The 19,436-nt window shown below is 32.8% G+C and overlaps 1 protein-coding gene across 10 annotated transcripts in view; it reads left to right on the top strand.

Moving 5' to 3' along the window:
• Stxbp5 (syntaxin binding protein 5) overlaps positions 1 to 19,436 on the top strand; it is a 164,425-nt gene that overhangs the window by 97,413 nt on the left and 47,576 nt on the right. For 2 of the 10 annotated variants that reach the window (XM_020168715.2, XM_074072480.1), the window contains 5 exons: positions 6,439 to 6,564; positions 8,434 to 8,585; positions 14,505 to 14,567; positions 19,115 to 19,174; positions 19,277 to 19,324. In XM_020168715.2, coding sequence (XP_020024304.1) covers positions 6,439 to 6,564; positions 8,434 to 8,585; positions 14,505 to 14,567; positions 19,115 to 19,174; positions 19,277 to 19,324 — 449 coding nt within the window. Of the gene's footprint in view, positions 1 to 6,438; positions 6,565 to 8,433; positions 8,586 to 9,841; positions 9,926 to 14,501; positions 14,568 to 19,114; positions 19,175 to 19,276; positions 19,325 to 19,436 lie in introns of all 10 variants that reach the window. The other 8 variants (XM_020168714.2, XM_074072476.1, XM_074072510.1 and 5 more) reach the window with 5 other exon arrangements.

The raw sequence follows: 19,436 nt of genomic DNA, 5'->3' as shown, positions 1-19,436 counted from the left end.
ATTTTGTATCCTGCAACCATGCTGTAGCTGTTTATGGTGTCTAGGAGTTTGGGGGTAGAATGTTTTGGGTCTTTAAGATATAGGATCATGTCTTCTGCAAATAGGGATATTTTGACAGTTTCTTTACCTATTTGTATTCCTTTTATTTCTTATTCTTGACTAATTGCTCTGGCTAGGAATTCCAGGAGTATGTTGTATAGGAGTGGGGATAGTGGGCACCCTTGTCTCAGTCCTAATTTTAGGGCGAATGGTTTCAGTTTTTCTCCATTAAGTATGATGTTGGCTGTAGGTTTGTCATGTATAGCCTTTACAATGTTGACGTACATTCTTTCTGTTCCTAGTTTTCTTAGAGCTTTTATCATGATGTGGTGTTGGATCTGTCAGAGGCTTTTTCTGCATCTATTGAGATGATCAAGTGGTTTCTGTCTTTGCTTCTATTAATGTGCTGTCTTACTTTTACAGATTTTCATATGTTGAACCACTTCTGCATCCCTGGGATGAAACCAACTTGGTCGTTGTGAATGATCTTTCTGATATGTTGTTGGATTTGGTTTGCCATTATTTTATTGAGGATTTTTGCATCAATGTTCCTTAAGGAGATTGGCCTTTTTGGAGGTGTCTTTGTCTGGTTTTGGGATGAATGTAATACTGGCTTCATAAAATGAGTTAGGCAGTGTTCTTTCCCTTTCTATTTCATGGAACAGTATAAGGAGGGTTGGTATTAGTTCTTCTTTAAAGGTCTGATAGAATTCAGCTGAGAATCATCAGGTTCTGGACTTTTTTTGGTGGGGGAGACTCGCTATTGCGGCTTCAATTTCATTTTGTGTTGTAGATCTATTCAGGTGATTAATATACTCTTGGTTCAATTTTGGTTGGTCATAATTTCTAGAAATTTGTCCATTTCTTCAAGATTTTCAAATTTATTAGAATATAGGTTCTCAAAGTAGTCTCTGATGATTCCCTGGTTTTCCATAGTGTTTGTTGTTATCTCCCCTTTTGCATTTCTGATTTTACTGATTTAGGTTTTTTTCTCTCCTCATTTTAGTCAGGTTTACCAGGGGTCTGTCAATCTGGCTTATTTTTTCAAGAACCAGCTTTTTGCTTTGTTGATTCTTTGTATGGGTTTTTTGTTGTTGTTATTTCTATTTGATTGATTTCAGCCCTTATTTTTATTATTTCTCTCCTTCTGCTTGTCTAAGAGTTTGAGACATACCATTAGTTCATTGATTTGAGATCTTTCTGACCTTTTAATATATGCACTCATGGCCATAAACTTTCCTCTTAGGACTGCCTTTGCTGTGTCCCATAGATTCTGGTAGGTCATGTGTTCATTTTCATTAGCTTCCAGGAACCTTTTAATTTCCTCTTTTGTTTTATTGATGACCCACTGATCATTGCACAATGTGTTGTTCAGCTTCCAATTGTTTGCATGTTTTTTACTATTGTTTTTGTTGATTTCTAGTTTTAATGTGTTGTGATCAGATAGACTGCATGGGATTATTTCTATTTTCTTATATTTGCTGAGGCTTGCTTTGTGCCCTAAGATAATTTTGGAGAAGGTTCCATGGGTGCTGAGAGGAATGTATATTGTGCGGAAGTTGGATGAAATATTCTGTAGACATCAGTTAGGTCCATTTGATCTATGGTGTGATTCAGTTCTAGAATTTCTTTTTTCATTTTTTGTTTGGATGACCTATCTATTGGTGATAGGGGAGTATTAAGGTCTCCCACTACCATTGTGTTAGAGTTTATATATGCTATTAGGTCCTTCAGAGTATGTTTGTTGAAATTGGGTGCATATAGTTTGATAATTGTTATTTTTCTTTTTGGTGTATTTCCCCTTTTATTAGTATGGAATGTTCTTCTTTATCTCGTTTGATCAATGTAGGTTTGAATTCTACTTTGTCAGAGATAAGTATTGCTACTCCTGCCTGCTTTTGGGGGCCATTGCCTTGGTAAGTCTTCTTCCAGCCTTTCACCTTAAGCTGGTGCTTGTTTCTGTCAATGGGGTGGGTCTCCTGCAAACAACAGATTGTTGGACCTTCCTTTTTAATTCAGTTTGCCAGACAGTGTCTTTTGATGGGGGAGTTAAGTCCATTAACATTCATTGTTAATATTGATAGGTATGTGGTGATTCCTGTCATTTAGTTGTTTTTGTTGTTTAAGGGTTTGATTGTGTGCAGCTGAATTGATGTTACTCTCTGATTCCTTGTCTTTTATTCTCCTGTGGTTTGGTGCTGCCTGTCCTCTCATGGGTTTTGTTTGCTTTCATTTTCTTTGTGTAGATTTCCTTGAAGAATCTTTTGTAGTAGTGGGTTGGTGGTCATATATTGTTTTAGTTTCTGCTTATCATGGAAGATTTTTATTGCTCCATCTATTTTGAATGATAGTTTTGCTGGGTAGAGTATCCTAGGGTTGAAATTCTTTTCATTAAGTGTCCTGAATACCTCACTCCATGCCCTTCTTGTTTTTAAGGTATCCATTGAGAAATCTGCTATGATTTTGATGGGTTTACCTTTGTATGTTATTTGTTTTTTCTCTCTTACAGCCTTCAATATTCTTTCTCTGTTCTCTGTGCTTGTTGTATTAATGATAATATGTCCTGGGGTAGTTCTATTTTGGTCAAGTCTGTTTTGTGTCCTGGAGGCTTCCTGTACCTTAATGGGCATAGCTTTCTCTAGGTTTGGGAAGTTTCCTGTCATTATTTTGTTGAATATATTACAAATCCCTTTTGTTTGCACCTCTTCTCCTTCTTCAGTGCCCATGATTCTCAGGTTTGTTCTTTTGATGGAGTCAGTGAGTTCTTACATAATCCTTTCACAGGTCTTGAGTTGTTTGATTAATAGTTCTTCAGTTTTTCCTTTAATTTCCATTTTATCTTCAAGTTGGGAGATTCTGTCTTCTGCTTGTTCTAGTGTGCTGAACTGGCCTTCCAAGGTTGTGTTTTGTATTTCTGTTTCATTCTTTTTCTGAGGTCTTCCATATCATGGGTCACTTCCTCCTTAATATTGTCTATTTTCATCTTTAATTCATTTAGCTCTCCATAGTGTTCTCGTTTCACTTTGGTGTTTATTTAGGGCTCTGATGAGTTCATTTATTTGTTTCTGTGTCTTCTCATATTTTTTATTTTTGGTGTCTTGAAATTTCTTGAGTGCCTCTTATACATTTTGGTTAACCAACATCTTCATGATATTCTAGTGATTACTTGGCAGGATTTCTTCTTTTAGGGTGTGGGCATTGTTGGGTTCCTTGGTATCATTTATCTTTGTTTTGTTGGAGTCCCGAATTGGGTATCTATTTTCTTCATTTCCCTCTGAATCCTGTTTGGTTTGCCAAAAGTCTCCCAAGCAGGTTTGGAGCTGGCTTCTGGCTTCTGGCAGTGATGGGAGCACTCGTGTTTTCTCAGTGTAACATGGCATGGAGAAGCTTTCCATGGGCAACGGATTTAGGGTGTCGAAATTTTGATTCCCCTTACTGCTTTATTTCCTCCAGCATCTCAGCAAGGTTTTGGAATCACGGAGCTCACGCTTTCTGCTTCTGTGCCCTAGTCACCGTCTTGGATCTCCTCATATGTCTTAACACATGAAGAAATTAATATAATTTCTGGGAGTGATGAAAATAAAGGTGATTGGTCTCAACTGGACCAAGAGCCAGGTGGACCTCCTGATGACAGGCTGCCTCCTGCAGCAGGAGCACAGGAGAAAGACAGCCCCTGGCAGACTTACCCCAAGTGCTCACAGTGTGAGAGAAAAAAAAGTGGGCTTCCTTACTTCTTTCTTTTACCAGCTTCATAAAAACTCCATCAGTGAGTTATATCCCGTTTTTTTTAGTTAAGGATTTTGTATCAGGTTTGGTTGGGTATTTTTCCTCCTTAAGTGATTTTATTGTTTATACTAATTATAATGAAAATTCTAGGGGTTATGTTGTTGTGATCACTTAAGTCTTAAGTACTTCCATGTATGTGCTGCAAAATTATCCCTGGAAGCCCTGCTTCTCTTCTTGAGAACCTAGTCCAATGTGCTAATTTCGTATGCTGGGGGAATCACTTCTGTTAACCTTCTATGTCTAATTTACATAAGGAGAAAACAGTTCATTCTGTCTATTCAGCCTATAGCTATGCTATGGCTGTCTCTGGATAGAGATAAAAAAATGCCTACATTGTTATTTTTAATCCTTTGAGATTGACATCTGCAGCTGAATAGTGGGTGTTCCTGACAAGAATCAGAAATTCTACATCATGCAGAGTACAGTTTTGAGTGCATTGCATGCAAACCTGTGCAAACACTGTCTTTAGATAGCTCAGTTCCTAGTAGGAATGCCCTCAGTTCACACTTTCCCTCAAATCTGGATGACATACTCTTAGGTAGTAACTATATACCAGAAGCTGAGGTTGCTCTGGTCTTCCTCACCACAGAAGTATGAACTCAAATGATTCTAAGGTGTTCTTACTTTCAACCATGATATTGGGAGCATCAATATTGAGTAGTGTTCTTGCCGTCCTTCTTCATGCACTCACTGTATAGCAGAAGCCAAAGGATTGTTGAAATAAGCTTTACATATTTTGCTAAAGCAATTATTGGGAAAGAGTTTGCAATCAAAGATATTCTTAGTTTCAAGTCACAGTAGATGAAGAAGTCACACACATAAATTGCTTACCTTAAGTTTACTAATATAAATATGACAAGTGCAGCTAAGTATTCCTCAGAAAGTCTCACACTCTGTAATCCCCTTTCCCACTCCTGCTTGCTAATGTGCTTATCCCAATTTGAACAATATAAATTTAGCATAAGCTTATTCTTTGTGAGATTTGGGAACATTTAACTGCCTCTGAGTAATTCAACTTACAGTTCCCTACTGTCACATCAGACTTGCTACATATTACCCTAAAACTTCCTCTCCTTTCTGACATCATTTATGTAATAAATTCATTCATTTATTTTATTTTATTTATTTACCATAGAACCATTCTGACTTCTTTTCTTCTTCTGTACTACCTAAATTCAGACTCCAGTTTATTCATTTATTCAGTAAAATTTGAGTACCTTTTTTGTACCAGAGTGTTAAGAGTAGTTCCAAGATTTCTACCTTCCTGAAACTCACGAGCCTTATTAACTCTGACTTGGTAATATATTTCATATCTACCTTTTTTAAAGAATTGTTTCACATCAGAAAAAAATCATAGGAATTTCCTAATTGGAGTTAGGACATGCATATGTTTGCCAAATTAATCTTTCTCACATATTTCTTATAAAGTTTTACTGGCATTTAATTCTTTAATAATGAAAATGTATTACTTTTGTGTAATTTGGCTATCTTCAAAACACTTTCATAGCTGTTGACTGTTTCCTCAGACTATGACTAGGTAGTAATATCCTTACTTTGTTAGATGCAAAGACAGCTGGTAATTGCTAGAACCAGAACTCAAACTCTAGCTTTTCAAAAGCCTACATTTCCTTCTGTTGACATCAAATCTTTGCCACCTTAAAGATCCTCAAACATCTTGCTCTGGTACATTTTGCTGTATCGAGCTGATGCTTTTGTTACACACACTGCACTGTAGCTATGTGTATTCCTGTTAGTCTTTGAATATGAGTTCCCTGCTTCTTTATCTTGGTTGACTATGTTTTGCAAGAGCAGTTTATGTTTTTAACATAACATAATGATAGAGGAAAAAGTCTGTGTATTCAAAGTGCTATCACCTCAAAGTCAAAGTAGAATTTGGGTTTGTTTTTTTTCCAACAGTAAAAATAGTTAAAAGCTGGGTGTCATGGCCCACATCTATAGCTACTTGGGAAGCAGAGTTAGTAGGATTGTGGTCCAAGAGTGGCAAAAGCATGAGACCCTATCTGAAAAACTAACTTTAAAAAAAAAAAAGCAAAAGTACTGGGGTCATGGTAGAGTCTTTCTAGGAAGCCCTGAGTTCAATCTGTAGTTACCCTGAAAAGAAGAAAAAAGTAGCACACAAAAATAAATTATTGACATTTGCTTACAACTACTTTAATTGTATATTAATTTACTCACTTTCCATTGAGTTAATTCTAACTCATATTTTTTCTAATGTGTTTTTAATTTCTGAGTTGCTGCTTTTTCTCATCCTTCTCACCACCCTTGCTCTTCTTTGCATTTTCCCTCTTTTTCCTTCCACTTCTCTTCTCTTCACTTTCAACCCTGCCATCCTCCCCAATTTAATATGTTGAATTTGGTAGAATTTGCATACAAACTTTCTTCTTTTTCTTATTTCTGTATATGTTATTCTTTCCAACTAGATTAAATGCTTATAGAGGACAGAATTCTGGTTTTTACATTTAAATAAATCTAGAATAGTTTCATACATAAAACTATTCTTGTATGATTTATTTATGTATAACTTTATAATTACATAAGGCAATCAATTAATTGAAAATGGATTTTAAAAATAACACATTTTCCTTTTTTCAGAGTTAAAAACTCACCACTTAAACAATCTCCAGGTTATCAGACAGAACTTGTTATTCAGTTGGTATGGGTCAGTGGAGAACCACCGCAACAGATAACCAGCCTGGCAGTCAATTCTTCCTATGGATTGTAAGTATATGTTAGGTTTTTTCCCATTTCCTTATAGGTTTCCATACATTATTTCACTTTTCAAAGTAAAAACGGTGGACTTTATTGTATTATCCCCTAAAATGTTGCTAAATAACTTTAATTTCACTAAACTTAATGTTTTTTGGAGGATAATTTTGTTCTAAATAATTTATTCTAGATCTGCTGCTTCCTTATATAAAGTAAACATTTCATGGGCCAGTGAAACATTTGAGATAAACTTATAAAATCAGTATATCTTCTCCTGATTGTATCCCCAGGATAATTTTCTTAAAATAATACATTAACGTTTAGCAACATGAACCTGGAAGACTATGTTTCAAACTGATTCTGTAACTACTAAATTGTAATTTTGTCACTTATTCTCTCTACTTCCAAAGTTAACTTGTATAAATTGTAAAGCCATCATAGTAGTTTGCCAAAGTGTTAATCTATACAACAACTATATTTTATTTAATTATCTGTTTAAGCCTTTGTGCCTTTGGGTATATAGTGCTAATTACACATATTTTTATTATAATATGGTAGGCCTGTAAGGCATTTGTTGGGTTTTTTATTTCAAAAATCCATATTGCAGTTAACAAAATCACTTCCAAACTCTGTTTCTAGCAGTTTATCATGTGCAGGTTTTTGTTTTTCCTTAGGGATTCTTTTATCTTTTGTATTTCTGGTAGCTCTCTTCACCTCATCTATCTCCTGCACTTGTACATTCAACTTAGACTGGTTATAGTCTGATGTAGTCTCCTCTGGTGTCTTTTACTGCTTGTCTTAACAATGTAAGAGCACATATCTCCTCCTTTTAAACATTTTATTTTCCCAACCCATAAAGGAAACAAAAAGGGAATAAGGAAAAGGAAATTTCAAAATGACTTACAAGTCAGTTTATTAGAGGTCTCATGGGGTACATAGATGTGTTTTGTTTGGTTCTCTCTGTGCATTTTTGAAATTTGAATTAGTTGGCAGGACTACGTAATACGTAAACCCATATTTGAAGCTTCAACTAATAAATCTAATTACCTGACCCACTTGTACACATACTGTGTGGCAGTAGTCAGCTGGACCTGAGTTGATGGTTTTCCTCTAGGTATAGCATACACTTTTCAAGTCACCCTCACTTCTTTCCTGGTGTCTTTTACTAGTTACTTAGCTCCTCTGTACATGTCAGCATTCAACTTCTGGCTTATGAGATCTTAAAAAAAATAATAATCCTTTATTCAAAGTAGATAGTTTGTAGTGCTTGATCCATGATTAAAAAGATATTTTGAACACCTCTTAAACCTTGTTTTTATTTTATTTATTTATTTTTTGGTGGGACTGGGGTTTGAACTCAGGGCTTTGCATTTGCAAAGCAGATGCTCTACCACTTGAGCCACACCTCCAGTCCATTTTGCTCTGGTTATTTTGGAGATGAGGTCTTGAGAACTGTTTTCCAGGGCTGACCTCAAATCTCAGTCCTCATGATTTCAGCCTCCCAAGAAGCTAGGATTACATGTGTGAGCTGCTGGTACCTGGGTTCTTTTTATGCTTCACAGTAGAGATTATCAAAACTTTCCCCAATTGTAAAATTCCTTGTTTTCCTAGTAGAAGGGACTTTATTCTGAAGTGCTCAAAATGCTTTCAATGCAGAAGAATGGATATTACATTGCCTAGAATGGATATTGATATTTCTGAACAAATTGAAATGTGCACAGGAGATTTAAGTAGTTCCAGGAGCTGCATACTTAACCTATATTTCCATGTCCCTGGTTGTCTTTTGTTTTACAGAAGAATTTTCTGAAGGACCTTTAACCTTGTAGACCACATTACATTATCTTTGTTGTACTAAAATGTTTACTTTTTTCCTATTCCCAGAGTGGTTTTTGGCAACTGTAATGGCATTGCCATGGTTGACTACCTCCAGAAAGCAGTACTGCTCAACCTGGGAACCATTGAGTTATATGGCTCAAATGATCCTTATCGGAGAGAACCACGATCTCCGCGTAAATCTCGACAACCTTCAGGAGGTAAAAAGAAAAAAAAATCCTGAGCTTTAGGGTTTCTATAAATGCTGATTTACTTCTGTGAATACAAGTGCTTCAGTTAGGTAAATTGCTTTTCTGACTATTTATCTAGGCAAAAGGTATGAATCTTGTTTTGTATTGGTTTTGCTTTTGTTTTTAATATTCTAAGATTCCAATTAATGTTGAGAAAGAACCATAGTAATACAGTTCTTTATCAAAGTTACAATGACAGGAATATTTATCTCATTATTATAGAACAAAATTTGATTTCAGAGTTCTTGGCTTTTGTATTGTTTGTCTCCGTGAGACCAAACAATTGTTTCAGCAATTTAACTCAAAGGAATCATTCCTGTGTTAAAAAATACGGATTCAAAAGTAATTATATTATGTGTATATAATATTCTCAGTTAGCCTTGATTCAATGCAAGCCCATATTCAATTAAAATTCTCTTTATAGCATCTTTTTGTGTTTGCTAGGTCTTAATTTTAAATGTTTTAGCATTAATAACCTCATAGAGCACATATGTATAGTTCACTATCTGTCCAGTACCTCTGGCCTGTTTTTCTTAATGGTGTATGTGGCATTAATACACGGCATACAGGGTATACCAGTAACACCTCCAGAAGTAATTGACTTGTTGGCTTCAGTTTCCCCTGGGCCTGTCTGAAGACCAAAAATTGAGGAAAACCCTGTTTAGGACATGTTTAACTCACTTGCAGATATTAGTGTGCATTGGAGTACTGTTTAGAAAATGGGTTTATACTTTGTGACCTAATCCCTCTGAATTAAAATTCTCTGTGAGCTCAGGGTGTGTAGCTCAGTGGCCAAACACTTGCCTAGCATCTATAAGGGCCTGGGCTTGATTCCCAGTATGGCTAAGTAAATAAATAAATAAAATAAAGCGAAAAAAGTTCTGTCTAAAATTCATTTTTCAGTTGCTCTCTTATGGCAGAAAATACATAAATAAAGCAAAAAGTAAATAAAATTTTTTATGAAATACATTTTTCAGTTGTTCTCAATACCTTATTACTAATAGTACCAATTTTGTAACACATGAGAAAAGGAGAAAAAAGTAATACAGATCTTTTTACTATTTTGGCTTAATGGTTGAATTTTTCTTTGCGAAGTTTTGCATTTTTGTTTGTGAGTCTGATCATTTTGTCCTGTAATAACTTCAGCAGAGATTGCTGTTCCAGCCATTCCATTCTAGTCTCTCTGTCTCCTTTCTTCCCATTTCGCTTTTCATTGCTTCACTAAGGTGTGCTGATTATGACTTCTTGCATGTGCGGCCTTTCTAACTTTTATTCTGAATCTGTGAAAAAACTCCGTTCTTCTTTTTTAAGTAAGTCATTTATGTCTTGGCATGTTGACTCTTTGTATGTTAAATCATTATTTTTTTTTCTCATTTGTTTATAAAAAGGGTTATTAACTAAATTCTTTTATATCTAAAGATATATTCTCATTAGATTCATAGCAGGTATTTTATACGATTTCTTTGTAAAACAAAGAAATATTTGCATTAGAATATTTAGCATTAGAATATTTGAACATTATTATGGCAGAGAAGCTTTTCTGGAGGATTAAAAACTTCTGGAGGATTAAAAAAGTTTTACACTGGTAAAACTTTACTAATCCTTAAATTAACTAATTGCTTTGTTTATATCTTATAGTAGTTTACATGAAGTTGCTAGTAATTTTAAGGCAAAATCTAAGAATAGAGACCAGTTTTACCATGCAATTAAAAATTGTTTTCTTAAATTTCACTGCAATTACTTCATTCTGTGTTAAACTCCATAATATTTATTATTTGCTTCATTTTATATTGAAGAATTAGATGTTAGGAGAACTATAGTTTAAGATGCTTATCCATCATTATTGGGCCTCACTTTATCAATACTCAGGGTTTCTTAAATAAAAATGATAAGAATTAGGGCTAGAGATGTGGCTCAGTAGTAGAGCATGTCCTTAACGTACTGAAATACTGGGCTCGAACCCCAGCACTACAAAATAACAATAATACTACTAATAATAAATAAAAGTAAGAAGTGTTTTAAAATAACATCTTAAGAATATTTTTGCCTTGAGCTCCAAAAGATATTTATCTATTTTTCAAATAAAATTAATTATAGAATAATTGATAATAAAATTCTTTATTTGCATTGATATAAAAATGATATTCTTGCTGAAGTGTAATGTTATTTAGATGTAATCCAAATGTTATTAGATCATTCTTCATCCTTTTTTAATAGGTCAGTTTGAATGGAAAATTTGTTTAGTACTAATAGATACTTATGTATTTTTATTGAGAATCCAGTGTCACTCATGAATTTATTTTATAAGATAAAACATTAGTCTTTAATTTTTAATGTGTTACAGCTGTACTTCAATACAGCTGAACTATTGACTAAAATACGAACTGTGGAATTATAAAACTACCATATAGCTGGTATGATTCTGCTGACATGAAACTTAGGATCATATATATCTTGTTTTGCTGCTCAGTTTATCATTCAAAAGGTGAAGGACACACAAAGGAAATTTCTATCCTGATGCCCAAATAAGCTCTGATCAATGAGGAGGAAGTGATGAACACATGAGAAAAAGTGTTTGCTTACTCTTGGAAGCTGATAACAATAAAGAAGGAAATTAGACGCAGAAATCCATATTTAGATTTTAGAAAAGCTTTCCCCCCCCCAAAGCTATGGGTAGAATTCTGTAGAAATGAGCACTGTTTTGTTTGGTTTTTTTTACTGTAACTCTAATTATTTTGAACTCTTCAGTATTTTCAACAAGATAGAAAAGAAGAAATAGCTGTGGAACTCAATAATATGAGCTGAAAACTTCTTTGCTTATATGTGTATTGTGAGAAACAAAAATACTACAGTATTTCTTCTCACCTGCAGGGGATATATTTCAAGACCCCTCCAGTGGATGCCTGGAACCATAGGTTGTTCCCAATCGTATATACATATACTACATTTAGTCCTAGACACACACAGTTATGATAAAGTTTAATTTAGAAACTAGGCACAGTAAGATTATTCCTAATAAAGATTAATTACATAATTATGTAACAATATACTGTAGTAAAAGTTATGTATATGTAGCCTCTCTTTCAAAATATCTTATTGTATTGTACTAATCCTTCTTGAGAAGATATGGGATAATATTTAAAATAAATACCTTATGACTTTTCTTTGGCAAACCGGCATCACTCTTATTGTGAGTTAGTTGACCACAAATACTGCAATAATGCTACCTTACATCCAATAAGGGAGACAGCTCTGGAGTGACTAACAGACAAGAAGCATATATATTATGCTGGCATATTGATTCACATCCTGTGTAGGACAGTGAAAAATTTCATCACACTACTCAGATTAGTGCCTAATTTAAAACTTAGGAAATATTGTAGAATTTTCCATTTAACATTTTGAGACCTTAGTTGACCAGAGTAACTAAAACCATAGAAAGTGAAACTTGTGTGCATGTGTGTGAAATAAGGGACACAATTAAGAAATGTATAACAATGTTGCATAGACCAGTAAGTACTGTGTGAAATTGTAAGGCTGATTTCTAAATAATGAGAAATGTAACAAAACATGTACAAAAAATGTACATGTTACAAAAAATGTAACAATGAAAATAGGGTAAAGAAAGGGTTAGAACCCCAATTTAGGGATGGTTTTAAATGACAGTTGAAAAACAGAGGTAGAACTAAATAGCTTTGTTTCTCACCTCTCCACTAAAAAGAATGATTTTTCTCTCTGGAAAATGTGAAAACTAAGAGAAATTAAAGCACAATCTACTTCATGTCAATAAGGCGTACCAAACAATAATGAATGGAAATTTATGAATTTAAAAAGTACCCTAAATTGGTGAGAGTCCACTATTTTACATATCTGTTAATTCGATGTACAAATTAGTCACAATTCTAAAATGAGTTGCTCTGTAACTGATGCCTTGTATGCATATAGAAAATGAAGATGATAGTGAATGTCATGTCAGCAGAAGCTCACTAAATGTAAGCTTAGTGAGCAGAATTGATTATACTTTTTAATCTGATGGCTGATGGTGTATGACAGTCTGTTGACATAACATCTCTTGCTGTTAATGAGGTATTTGATAAAGAATTCTGTAATACTTTGGTGAATGACACAGGTTTCAGTGACCCAATATCTAATTCAGCTTGACAATTTCCAAGATGCTTCAAACCTTGAGTTAGCAAAATGCTGCCTGTGGATCAAGTCTGGTTTACTGCCTGAGTTTGTAAATGCAGTTTTATTGGATCAGTGTCATGTTAATTTGTTTGTGCCCTAACATTAACCTTGAATGCCTTAGTTAATATATTTTGTTGGATAATACGTGGTTTGTTTATTGAATAGTTTCAATAGTAAATCAAGCTTCCTATATGAACATTTGAAAGAGATGGTGAGCTTATCAAAATTGACACCATTTAAAGTGTAATTACTGCATTTCATGGCCGAATAGACTTTAAAAGTTATTTATAGATAGGAAACTATAGTTTCTATCCTGTTTTTAACTCTGTGATACTAAAACAGCTATGTTTCTGAGGCTGTGCATCCTCGTTTGTATAATGGAGGTAATTACTCCTTTTGAGAGTTGGTATAATCACTGAGATAGCATGTGTGATATCTAATCATGTGACCGGCACATTGTTGGCACTCAAGGTTTTGTTTTATTACTATCGACCACAACAGTATATGTTAACAACATAACAAAACTGCTGGATAACTAATGTAAGAAGTGTGGGATATTCATAATTATATTTCTGTTTATGTTGTAATTCCTCTTCATTTTTAAAGTAGGTTATTTTTAAAAGGTAAAAGTTTATCTAATGTGTGGAGCACTTTCCACAGGTAAAAATATCTCTTAACAGTGGCAATGACTGTCTCCAGATATAAATTCAAACTATAAAGGAGTTGTTATAAACCAAATTCACTACTCAGTGTTCTCCAAAAACGTTACTGTAAAAGCTTGCTTCATGAGTGTAGAGATTGTGGCATTGTGCCTTACATGAAAGTAATGGGAAAGCAAGTACTTGTCAAACATGCTCGTACATGGATGTGTCAGCTGACTTCTTCCAAGATGCAGACATGTAGTCCCTTGTCTATTGCCTCGCCTAGTCCAATGGATATATCTTTATTAATAATTTTTAAATAGTTTGCAAGGAAATGTTTTTCATTTCAGTCACCCAGCCAAATTAATATTCATATTAATTGTCTACTTTGTATTTTACCATAGCTTTTAGCTCTTCTCTATAACATAAAATATTTCAGTATAATTTCTGCTAAGAATTTAGGACATTATTTAGAATAGATTAGTTTCATGTAATTCATATTTTGTTACAGGTCTTTAAAAATGTAATATTATGGCTTTTAAGATATATAGCCCTTCAAGATATGTACAATGTTTTAAGTATTAAAATTTGGAGCTACAAAATATTTTCTTAATTATTCGAAAATATTTAAGGGTGATATTCAAGAGGAAACTATTTTAAAGTTTGAGTTGAAAACTCTTGTGATGTAAAAATTACAAAATTTATAAGTGTTTGTTCTTCCTTTAAAAATTCAAAAAGGAATATATAACTTTCCTCCACACTTTTGATTTTAAACAAAATCTTGTATCATAGCTAATATCCTTGAGAATAATAAATTATCTCATTGAAAAGTCTTTCCTCTGAACTATGTTTTCATTTGTTTAGCTGATTACTGTTAAATTAGCTTGAGATATTTTAATATCAAAATATTCCCATCTCAAACCTCATGAGAATAACATCAGCAACAATCGTGTTGGGTTTTTTCAAATGAATAGCAGTAAATGTACACTGTAAATGGGAGATAACTTCACTGCTATGTGAAGTTATGTGATGTGATTTTTTTTTGTTTTGTTTTTAGCAGGTCTATGTGACATTAGTGAAGGGACTGTTGTCCCAGAGGACCGCTGCAAATCTCCAACTTCTGGTAATCTGGTTTTTATCTCATTAAGAATTATGATTTTATGAAAACCAAGATGACATATGAATGTTTTTATAGATGAATGCATAATATATACCTATAAGAAACTTGTGTCACATTTGTGTCCTTAAAATCATAACTTTATTCTTTGCATCATGATTAAATGAAGAGAAATGCAGCTTTGCTGGTAAAAATACATACCTTTTATCTGTTCATAGTCATATAATTGTTTACTTAACTTTCTAATATTTACGCTGTTAGAGAAAATATATTTTACTCCTTCCCATTGGATCTAATGTTTTAGTTATCTGTAATCTGTGCCTTACTCTAGCTGCTGTGGGCTTTATGTAGTAGTTTGGAGTAGTAAGAAAGAAAAGTTCATCACGTAATCTACTTTTCTTTAGTCCTTGAATACTATCCATTTAAATGTTGTGACAGATTTTTTTTGTGCAGTGCTAAGGATCAAACCAAGGACCAACCACTCTTTTACCACTAAGCTACACCTCTAGCCCTAAATGTTGTAAAAGATTTTTGATATTTATAATCTAAGGATGCATGTAGACAATGAGGATAATTGTATACCACTTAGATTTGTTTTGGGTTTTATCAAAATAATTTCTGATATATTTATTACCTTATTAAAGCAATTCTCTTTTATTTCCAAATGGACTTTTGTGTGACTTGTGTATGTATTAACATTACAAAGGAGCATAACTTTGAGAACCATTGCAGTTGAGATCTTAAATTTATTATTTTCTTGGATGAAAACTTTCCTACTTGACTTCTTAATTTTAATTATACTCAATTTTTTCTGACTGGGACTTTTCATCAGATTTCTACTGGAAAGACAGTAATATAAGTAACATTATTCTTGAGTTTTCAACCATTAGTGTTTCTTCTGCATCAGAAAGAATTGTAAGAATGGGACATACTGAGCAGGATATTTTATTCCCTCTTATTCAGTTTTTCTTTTATTAATCTAAGTGTTAAATCTTTCATGTTACTTTGTTTTTACAATTGCTTTTCCCTGATGTTCCACAAATTGATCATTTGTTTAGGTTAAAATATATCCACATATTTTTAATTCTTTAAACTTGCTATTTAAGTTTGCTCTTAAATTAATAAAGCATATAGAGCCACAGGAACCACGTTGGTAACTAATATTAAATCTTAACCTTAGTAGAACAAAGTTTAAATGAATAACATAAACTGAATAATTGTTTTCTATCTCACAGGACTGGAGTTCTTTCTAAATTTGGAAATTATTGTTGTAATATCTTTTCATTATTACTCTTCTTTCTCTAACTCTGCACAATGTAATTCTGATCTTCTTACCTTCCTAAAAGGCAACATGAATGCAGTTGTCAGTATGTTAAGGATATAAGTGAAAATGGATAATTTCAACATGTAACATGTTAGATATTAAATGGTTATCAAATTTGTTTTAGTAAGATTCAGCCTAGGTAAATTAATACTCCTTTTTATCCTAAACCCAAACTTTCAAAAGGCATGTATGTCTAGAAATTTAGAATTACCAGGTGAGAGAGAATTGTAGAAAATAAAAGGATATTTAAATATAAATATATAAATATAAAAACTGCATAAAGGTTTACTCTAAATTCCAGTCCAAAGCCCTCTAAATTCTGTCTTCCTCATATTAGAGAAACTCAAGTATGGGTTCAACATTTTAAAATGCATTTTGCTTTCCACCCATGTGAAAAGACAGTATAATTTTAATATGCAGAAATCCACATGACACTAAATCTTGTTTCTATCTTTGTTAGTTTGAAATGCAAAGTAAAAGTTGTGACCTCAAAACATCATTGCTAAGTCACAAATCCTTAAAATATAGAACCCATAATTTATCTAGTTTAGCCTTCAATTATGCACTGAGAGATGTAAGAATTGTTTGAGGAATTATGTCTATTTCTCCATGTCAGGAAAGATTGCTTTTAAATGGCAAACTGTCATAGGCAATAATTGTGTCTGAAACATGTTTCACATGTCACTCCTGCATAGTTACTAGGAGAATTACAATAGAAGCTAGAATGAGATCCTAATAAGCTACCCTTTAAACACTTTTCTTATGACTTATGTAAGTTTTTCTGTACTTGCCTGTTTTGAGATAGTTAGTAGTAATCTTTGCTGTCATGGTTAATTGTCTTTTTTTTTTTTTTTTTGGCATATTTACCATTTTCCACCTTCATCCTTGTTAGCATTCTAATTGGGAAATAAAGGAATTTGTTATCACTCAGTCTCAATAATGCAAATTCATTCAAAACAGAATTTGAACAGAGTATGGGTCAAGTGGTAGAGCACCTGCCTATCAAGCGCAAGTTCCCAAGTTCCTCCAGTAACTAACACATAAGCACACGCGCACACACACATATGCACACACATACACACACATGAATTTGTTCAAAAAAGAATAATGGATTGAATGAACTTGAGATAAATCCAAAAAGCCTCAATTTTCATGCTTTAATATGAAAATCAGTAATTAAAGTATAGCCTCAAATACTTTCTGCAATGAGATAGGATATAAATAAATAAAATAATTAAATGACATATAAATTATTAAACCCAATATAGTTAATTCCTTCCTGTAGAGGAAAGGAAGAAATGTATAAAAGTGGATTGGAAATTTAAATGAGTTTTTCGTAAATACTCAGATGATGATCAGTATTATAACATGTAAAGTCACCATATGCCTTCTATCAAAACCAATGTGTTTACTTAAAATTAATTTGTAAAAAGGAGAAAATTTTGAAAAGCTTTTAAATCCCATAATTTCAGCTGTTTAATTAATATGAAAGCTCTCTTCAGAAAATATAGTGAGAAAATACAAATAATAAATATTTTGCCTTTCCCTTTATTTTTAAGTAAACCAGCAGTCCCTCTGAAAAAGAAAGTTAATTCTGTCTATCAAATATATGCATTATGAACAAATGAAAGTGACCTTTATTTCACGGAACTCAGATATCTTCACTGAGCACATTTAGTAATGATGGAGTTTGTAATGCATCTATATGTATACATATGTAAATATATTATGTTAGAGAGATTCCAGAAATATGTTTGTCTTTTTTTAAATGAAGGGCCACACATATCATGATATAAATGTTGCCTTAAGGAGTTACTATTTAACCTGGAAAAAAAACAATAAGCTGTAGAAATTTTAGATGTTTATTTAATTATAATATTTTGGTAAATTTATTCAAGTAGAATGTATTGAAAATCATTTTGTAACTTTTGGCTGAACTATCACAGAAATTATGACAACCGGTAGTAGGCATTTTCAGTTAGGAGAAAAATTAATCTTGTTTTATTTACATTTAAAACCTGCATGACGTGTTTTTATTTTGAAAACACCAAACATTTTTATAATTTTATTATATGTTGATATCACCCTGCTGTCACTCTGATATGAAATATATCAAAGCTATGATCACTTTGGAACATTTATATAGGTATTTAGTATGAGTAAAGACAATAATATTTTAAATTATGTATGACATACCATGACTATTATATTATTGAAATTTGAATTACATTTATATGAAAACAACTGTGCCTATTTCCATTCCCAGAAACATTACTGAGTTCAGTGTTGCTTCTGTAATATTTTTTGATACGGGTCTTATGAGGATCTGTAAATGCTATTTAGCAAAAAATAATAGGGATTTTTTGAAGAGTAAATTTTAAAAAAGAACTACTATAGTAGTAATTTGGTTCTGTCAATGTTGGCAGGTTTTTTTGGTCAGAGACCATCAAAGATATTTGCCATCTGTTCAAAGGAAAAGAGTGTCTGGGGGGAGGCAGGTAGCAGGTACAGAGCATCAGAATTTTACCAGTTCATTAAGGTTCATTACTTTTACTGAAATTGTTCTTAAGCACAGAAAAGAAACCTTTTCATTTACTTCCAGTTATATTCTACATATTTACTTTTAGCTGAAAAGCTCTGTTAAATAAGGCAATATTTACTTGAGACATGTACATGAAAAACACTCCACTGATGATCACAAAGCGGTTGCAAAAATGAAGACTTTGTGTGCTCTGCCTTTTAGAGGTTTGTTTCAGTGAGGAAGGACACATGTGTGTAAATTTTTTAAATAATATATTTAATGATTGACATCATAAGCACATAGAACAAGTATGGGAATTCAAAGGCGAGAAAATGATTTACAATTTGGGAGATTGTGAAAAATGCAGTGGATGAGCTACCATTAGAATAGGTCTTTAGAAGTTACATTTTTATTCCTGTGTTATTTAACATTTAACATTCAACAAATTTTTGATCAAATTATTGTTGCTTAAGATGACTATGGAGTTAAGATTTGCATAAATTAGGCTCGATCATGAAAGTTACTACACTACTTATTTCTGCATTATAACATCAGAATTGTTATTAACTATATAAACAGTTTCTCTTTGTACTCAGATATGTGAGAACTCATTTTAAAGGTTGCCAGATTTTTTATTTGTATTTTTTCTTGTGACAGTGTTTGTGACTGACTGTGTGCCTGTTCCTTCCATTGTCTTCATTTGTGTAGGTTCTTCATCACCACACAATTCAGATGATGAACAAAAAATGAATAATTTTATAGAAAAGGGTATAGTATCTTTATTTTAAAGTACTTTCTTTTATTTATATTTAATTCATTTAGTTTACTTTGATTAGATTTTGACGTTTCATATCAAAATATTATTTTCAGTGAAGACCAAAAGCAGAAAGTTTTCCAAGATGGTAGCCAGTGATATAGGTAGGAAATAGAAATTTCTATTTTATTTCTAATCTTTGCTATATGCAATGCTAACCCAACACCAGAAAATTTATCCAATGCATTGCATCTTGTATATATTAATTTGTTGTTT

The sequence above is a fragment of the Castor canadensis genome, chromosome 1 (assembly GCF_047511655.1).
Source record: "Castor canadensis chromosome 1, mCasCan1.hap1v2, whole genome shotgun sequence".
Lineage (NCBI taxonomy): Eukaryota > Metazoa > Chordata > Mammalia > Rodentia > Castoridae > Castor > Castor canadensis.
This window is presented reverse-complemented; position numbering and strand designations above follow the sequence as displayed.